Raw genomic sequence first — 7730 nt, 5'->3', positions numbered from 1 at the left:
AAAAAAAAAAAAAAAAAAAAAAAAAAAAGAAACTATCATCAGAGTGAACAGACAACCTACAGAATGGGAGAACACTTTTGCAATTCACCCATCTGACAAAGGTCTAATATCCAGAATTTTCAAGGAACTTAAATATATTCACAAGGAAAAAACAACCCCATCAAAAAGTGGGCAAAGGATATGAACAGACACTTCTCAAAAGAAGACATTTATGCAGCCAACAAACATGGAAAAAAGCTCAACATCACTGATAATCATAGAAGTGCAAATCAAAACCACAAGGAGATACCATCTCACGCCAGTCAGAATGGCAATTATTAAGAAGTCAGGAAAATAGATTCTGGCGAGACTGTGGAGAAACAGGAATACTTTTACGCTGTTGGTGGAAGTGTAAATTAGTTCAACCAATGTGGAAGACAGTATGGCGATTCCTCAAAGATCTAGAAGCAGCAATATCATTTGACCCAGTAATCCCGTTACTGGATATATACCTAAGGATCCTACAGAAAATGATTCAGTAAACCTATAAAGATATATGCACACGTATGTTTATTGCAACACTATTTACAATAGCAAAGACATGGAACTAACCCAAATGCCCATCAATGATAGACTGGATAAAGAAAATGTGGTACATATATACCATGGAATACTATGCAGCCATAAAAAGGAATGAGATCACGTGCTTTGTGGGGACATGGATGAAGCTGGAAGCCACATCCTCAGCAAACTAGCACAGGAACAGAAAACCAAACACCGCATGTTCTCACTCATGAGTGGGAGTTGAACACTAAGAACACATGGACACAGAAAGGAGAACAACAGACACCAGGGCCTGTGGAAGGGTGGGGAGTGAGGGGAGGGAACTTAGAGGATGGGTCAATAGGTGCAGCAAACCACCATGGCCCACGTAGACCTATGTAACAAACCTGCACGTTCTACACATGTATCCCCCACCCTTTTTTTTTTTTAAGAAAGTACTTTCTGAATTTGCAACACACTCTTTTAAACAGCCCCAGTTGAGAGGTGGGCTCAGTCTTTAGAAATAGCCAAAAGAATTTGGAGTCACATTTAGAAAACCTAGAAAACAACAACAACAACAAAAACACTAGACATGTTTTTATGAGGATAGGCAAATGAATGTACTCCAGGTTTCAAAGCACTGTACACAAGTCAGTACCTGTCACAGTTGATCTCATGTATGAATTTATACACTTATTTCTCCAAACTGACAGTGAAACACTTCAAGCACAGGAACCCTATTCCCCAGCAACTAGCAAATTTTGGGACATTTGCTAGACTCCCAAAGTTTCTTGATGTTACTGGAATATCCAAGGGTCAGGAGTTTACAGTCTTAGACTCCAAACATCTATATGCCTTAAGATTCTCACAGTTTACCTGGATGCTTAGCTTTCATGTGTGCAGCGTATGTGTCTCCCTTCTCAAATTTTCAACATTGCTTCATTCAAAAATGTATTAATGCTTACTATATGACAGATTATCTGCTAGAAATTATGTCTTCCTGAACATTTTGTGAGGATATATGACTTTAATGACACCTGAGCTTCCACTACCAATGAAAGCTTTCAAGAACAAGCTAGTATTCACCTTTTATAAACTATAGTGAGACATGATTCATATGCTATACAATTATGACTTTAACAATTGTAGACTTTAAAAATCTACAATTTAAAAGAGTCCTCACTTTAAAATTTTAATACAATTCAGTGGTTTTTAGTATACTCACAGGATTGAACAACCATGGCCACTATCTAATTTCAATCACCCTAAAAGGAAACCTTGTACCCATTATTTGTCATTTCTCAATCCTCCACTTTCCTCAGCCTCTAGCGACCACTACCCTACATTCCATCTCATGGATTTGCCATTCTGGACATATTGTGTAAATGGGCTCATATGGTGTGTGATCTTCTGTTGTCTGGTTTCTTTCACTTAGCATATTTTCAAGTTTCATCCATGTTGCAACATGCATCACTACCTCATTATTTTATTTATTTATTTATTTTGATTTTGAGTCTCACTCTGTTGCCCAGGCTGGAGTGCAGCGGCGCAATCTCAGCTCACTGCAAGTTCCACCTCCTGTGTTCACGCCATTCTCCTGCCTCAGCCTCCTGAGTAGCTGGGACTTCAGTCACCCGCCACCATGCCCAGCTAATTTTTTATATTTTTAGTAGAGGCGGGGTTTCACCGTGTTAGCCAGGATGGTCTCGATCTCCTGACCTCGTGATCAACCTGTCTGGGTCTCCAAAGTGCTGGGATTACAGGTGTGAGCCACCGTGCCTGGCCTACCTCATTCATGTTTAAGACTGAATAATATTTCATTGTAGGTATACACCATATTTTGTTTACTCATTCATCAGTTGATACACATTTCAATTGTTTTCATGCCTTGGCTATTATGATTAATGCTGCTATGAACTTTCATATATATGACTTTTTGTGTTGACATAGTTTTGCTTCACTTGGGTATATATTTTGGAGTAAAATTTCTGGGTCATATGGTAATTCTATGTTAAAGTTTTCGAGGAACTGCCAAGTTGTTAAGAAGATGTACCATTTTACATTTCCATTAGCAATGCGTGAGGATTTAAAAGTTTCAGTTTTAACTCAATGTATGCTCCAACAAAAACAAGCCGTGTATTTTTAATTTCATGTTTACACATTAAATCTCATTATCGTGATAACCATCTTGCATTTTCTACAGGAAAGACACAAGATACTTTCTCTTTAATGTGACGTTAAGTGAGATGATACTCCATTGATGTCCTATTTCATTCATTCTAGCCAAGGAGATACGACAGAAGCAATTAAATACTTGAAAAAGTTTGTGAAAATTGCAAGAAACAATTTTCAAAGCCTAGATTTTGTGAGAGCAAGTACAATGCTTGGGGACATCTACAATGAAAAAGTGAGTCTATGTGTTTCTTGTTTATAGAGAAATTTGCAGTGTTTAGAGAGAAATTTGCTGTTTTATTTATTTATTTATTTTTTGAGACAGAGTCTCGCTCTGTCGCCCAGGCTGGAGTGCAGTGGCCGGACCTCAGCTCACTGCAAGCTCCGCCTCCCGGGTTTAGGCCATTCTCCTGCCTCAGCCTCCCGAGTGGCTGGGACTACAGGTGCCTGCCACCTCACCCAGCTAGTTTTTTGTATTTTTTTAGTAGAGACGGGTTTTCACCGTGTTAGCCAGGATGGTCTCGATCTCCTGACCTCATGATCCGCCCGTCTTGGCCTCCCAAAGTGCTGGGATTGCAGGCTTGAGCCCCACCGCGCCTGGCCCCGAAATTTGCTGTTTTAAAAGTCTCTTCTCATGTTATCCTTGTCTTCCCACCATATATTATGCAGAATGGCCCTGGACTGCAGGATGTAGTTAATGCCCATGGCAAGGACTAGGAGGAGAAATGCCTCCTCCTCCTCCTCCTCTTCCAATACCTTAGGGCCATGTGGGGACAGTCCTTATGAGCTGCTAACCCTGATTCATAGTTTCGCATCCGGTGAGGATTCTAACTGACATTGGATTTGAGGAGCAATTAAAATATTTAATTCAAAGGAAATTGATTATAACTGTTGGCTATTATCTGCTTCCACTGACATTCATCTCTCTCACTCCAAATTCTTTATTAATCCAGCTGTGGCGCCCCTGCTAGTTTCCTTAGAAGAAGAAACGATAATCCTAAAAATAATTCTGCAGAAAATTTAGAGTGAAATTTTAGCAACAGATTAATTACATGAAAGAGAAAACAGAAAGAAGAACAAAAAAGTCCAAAATAAAATTATCCAATTGAAGAAGCTGTTATTAGTATAATGTACTGGTCATAATGGACTTTTGTCGTATTTTCTCCTGATTTTATCTTTTTATTACAGATTCTCCTTTAGCAATGGTGTGAAAGAGCTTTGTTTCTCTAGTTATAATTGCTGTTTTGATCATGAATAAGATCCATCATTTTTTAGGGTAATTATGTTCTCAAATTATGTTTATACGTTCTCTGTTAATCTCTTTGAGAGTCTGTGTATGTAGTGAATAAAGTCATTAATTCCAAAACCACACTGCTTGAGTTAAAAACCCAGCTCTTTCACTTGTAAGATCTGTGACCTTGGGCTAGTTACTTAAATTTCTAGGTGCCTCAATATTCTCACCTCATAAAGTTATTGTGAGTATTAAATTAACATGTGGAAAGCACTTAGGATAGTGCTTTGCAGCAGGAGAAGTATTATCTTTATAAATTTCCGTTGTTCTCTACACCCTTAGTGGTATCAAACAATTCCCCTTTGCCAGACCCTCAGATGATGCTGGGTGGCAATGGTATTCAAACCCATTCTCCTAACCACTACAGTATTCTGTTTTTTGCCATAAAATTAACTTTATTTCAGAAGGATTTAGGATTTTTTTTTTAAAGGAAATCAAGTTTGAAATTAATTTGAATGAGTGAAAGTAATATTTCTTTAGTTCCTGAAGTGGAGCAAGTGCTTTCAAAGAAGGTATCTCATTTCCTTTTTCTCTTACATCCCCTCTCTTGCTCCCCTGGGCTCATTTGCCTCCCCTCTCTCCTATTCCTTGAAATCTAAAAAGCCCCCTTTTCTCCTGGCCCTTCTTCTCCCCGACTCCCTTACCCACCTTGCTCCCTTCTCTCCTGCGTTCTTCCTTCTCGACCCTCTTCCTTGCTCTCTGACCCCCGGGTCGTCCTCTCCCTCTCCCTCATGGCCACCACTTTGTTTCCCTCCTTTTTCGAGTCCTTCCCTGTCTGTTGCTCTAGCTGTGCTCAGGTTTTGCATGTCGTGTGCTTCCTCTGCTACCCTCTGGCTCCCTGCCCATTTCTTTGCCTTTATTGACTCCTCTCTCCTTGATTTTGTATTTGCTTTTATTTACTTTTTAGGATACAGTGGTGAAAACAGGCAAGACCTAAACCCTTGTGAGGCTCACAATCTAATGAGGGAGCTTCTCCTATAGCATAGGAGAAAAGATATGAGTCTATGAATATATGCAGTATGATATGGTGTATGGATCAAGTTGTATATTTGAAGGCATATATATTTGAAGATAGTGCAAATACCCAGAAGCCTCCTAATTTTCTATTAGAATAGGGATAAACTGATAAAATTTAACTTCTGGCAGTTGACACAGCTTTTGGATATTATTTCTTATACCTTAACTTCAGAAATTAAACTCTTATCCAAGAATAAAAAAATCAGAGAATAAAATACACACTGGTGAGATATAAACTCTTGGCAAAAAACATTAAGAAAATGCAAGTATAAAAATATTGCTACTCAGAAAAGTGTATTTTCCTTGTGCTTTCTGTTATTAGGAAAATATAGGTTAGCAATGTTCATGTTATTCAGAAGGGCTGGGTTTGGGTATTGTTTGGAGGTAGGGTAAAAAGTTGTGTTTTTTGCCCTTCTGTTTTGAAAAACAGTCCTTCGAAAAGCGCAGGTCTCTCCCCTCAATTCCAAACGCATACCCCACCACCTATTTGACATTTTCACTTAGTTATCTTCAACTATAATGTACTAAAAACTGAACTTACTGTTTTTTCCTCTAAATTTTTCTTCTAACAACTTAAATCTCAACTGCATTAGAATATTATTTAGGCATTTTCCAAGCAATCTTCTCTTTTTAGTCTGGGAGCTCCTCTTATCTGCCCCATCCAGGCCCATGGCTTTTAAATACTATCCATATGCCAATGACTTCCAGATTTGTATCTCCAATCCTGATCTCTCCCGGGACTCCAAACTTTGTAAAACCAATTGCTTCCTTACTACCTCCACCCGGATTTCTAACATATTTCAAATGGAACCTCCACCTCTCTAGTCTTCTCCATCTTTTAAATAGTAATATTATCTATCCACCCAGTCACTACAGTCAAAAATCTGGAAATCCTTCCATTCTTCTCTCCCCCGGCTCCATATTCAAGCCAAAAGCAAACTCTGACCTTTGTGTTACCAAATATATATCTCAAATCCACCCTTTTCCCTCTATCTCTGCAACTGTCACATCAGTTTATGACACTATATTGTCTCACCTAGACACTGCAGTAAGCCCTAAACTCACCTTCCTGCATGCACTCTGTTCCCTCTCACCCCCGCATAAGCAGAAAGAGGCCAAGTAATTATTTTAAAATATAAATCAAATCTGATTTCTCTGCTTAAAATACTTCCATTACTTCTCATTCTTCTGAGAACATAAATATAAATCCTTACCCTGTCCTAAAATATAAGATAGCTCCACCCCTATCTCTGACCTCATTGCTTCCTACTCCTTTTTATCCATCCCACTGTAGCGAATTGACATTCTTGGAGTTCTTTAAGCATGTCAAGCTAGTTCCTGCCTTAGAACATTTGCCTTGGCTGGAATGCTCTACATGAAATGCTCTGGACTTCACATTGCTGGCTTCTTGTCACTCAGATCTCTGTTCAATGCCACATCTTCAGAGGGGCCTTCCCTTAGCAACTAAAGTGGCCATCAGGTCGCCCCCTCTCCCTTTTTTTTTTGAGATGGAGTCTGGCTCTGTTGCCAGACTGGAGTGCAGTGGCACGATTTCGACTCACTGCAACCTCCGCCTCCCGGGTTCAAGCAATTCTCCTGCCTCAGCCTCCTGAATAGCTGGGACTACAGGCCTGCGCCACCACGCCCAGCTAATTTTTGTATTTTTAGTAGAGACAGGGTTTCACCATGTTGGCCATGATGGTCTCGATCTCTTGACCTCATGATCCGCCCACCTCAGCCTCCCAAAGTGCTGGGATTACAGGCATGAGCCACCGTGCCCTCTCCCCAACCCCACCCCCCGCAATTCTTTTTTTTTTAATAAAGGCAGGGATTTGTCATGTGGCCCAGGGTGGTCTTGAACTCCTGGACTCAAAGGATTCTCCTGCTTCAGCCTCCCAAAGTGCTATGGATTACAGGCATGAGCTGCCCCACCTGGGTCACTCTTTAAAATTACTGTGTTTGAATTATCCATGTAGCATTTATCTCATAGTTTTCTTGTTCATGTTATGTTCTTATTGTTGTTGTTTAATTTGGCCAAAATATAAGTTTAATGAAAGCAGGAATTATATCTGCCTTGTTTATTATTCTAGTGTCTAGAAAAAAACCTGGCACAGAATCGGTGATCAAAAACATGTCAGTTCCTTGAACCAATAAATAAATTTGTAACCAGTTTCACACCACTTAAGACTGGTATTCTCTCACTTGTGAAAGTTCAGACTTCTATTTCATTTTGTCGTCGTTGTTTTGAGACAGAGTTTCACTCTTGTTGCCCAAACTGGACTGCAGTGGTGCAATCTCAGCTCACTGCAACCTCCGACTCCTGGGTTCAAGCAATTCTCCTGCCTCAGCGTCCGGAGTAATTGGAATTACAGGCACATGCCACCCTACCCGGCTAATTTTTGTATTTTTCATAGAGACGAGGTGTCACCATGTTGGCCAGGTTGGTCTCGAACTCTTGCCCTCGAGTGATCCTCCCTCCTCGGCCTCCCAAAGTGCTGGATTACAGGCATGAACCACCATGCCCCGCCTCTATTTCATTTTTGTATAATATTTTAACATTTTTTTTATTATTATACTTTAAGTTCTAGGGTACATGTGCATAACGTACAGGTTTGTTACATATGTATACTTGTGCCATGTTGGTGTGCTGCACCCATCAAATCATCAGCACCCATCAACTCGTCATTTACATCAGGTATAACTCCCAATGCAATCTCTCCCCCCTCCC

The 7730-nt window shown here is 40.0% G+C and overlaps 1 protein-coding gene across 1 annotated transcript in view; it reads left to right on the top strand.

Moving 5' to 3' along the window:
• LOC108514038 (tetratricopeptide repeat protein 29-like) overlaps positions 1 to 7730 on the top strand; it is a gene marked incomplete at its 3' end in the record, with an annotated part of 142289 nt that overhangs the window by 123171 nt on the left and 11388 nt on the right. The window contains 1 exon segment of the mRNA XM_017850071.1: positions 2806 to 2929. Coding sequence (XP_017705560.1) covers positions 2806 to 2929 — 124 coding nt within the window.

Source organism: Rhinopithecus bieti, unplaced genomic scaffold, assembly GCF_001698545.2.
Source record: "Rhinopithecus bieti isolate Rb0 unplaced genomic scaffold, ASM169854v2 scaffold_32105, whole genome shotgun sequence".
Taxonomy (NCBI): Eukaryota; Metazoa; Chordata; class Mammalia; order Primates; family Cercopithecidae; genus Rhinopithecus; species Rhinopithecus bieti.
The sequence above is the reverse complement of the archived record's forward strand: the minus strand, read 5'-3'. Positions and strand labels throughout refer to the sequence as shown.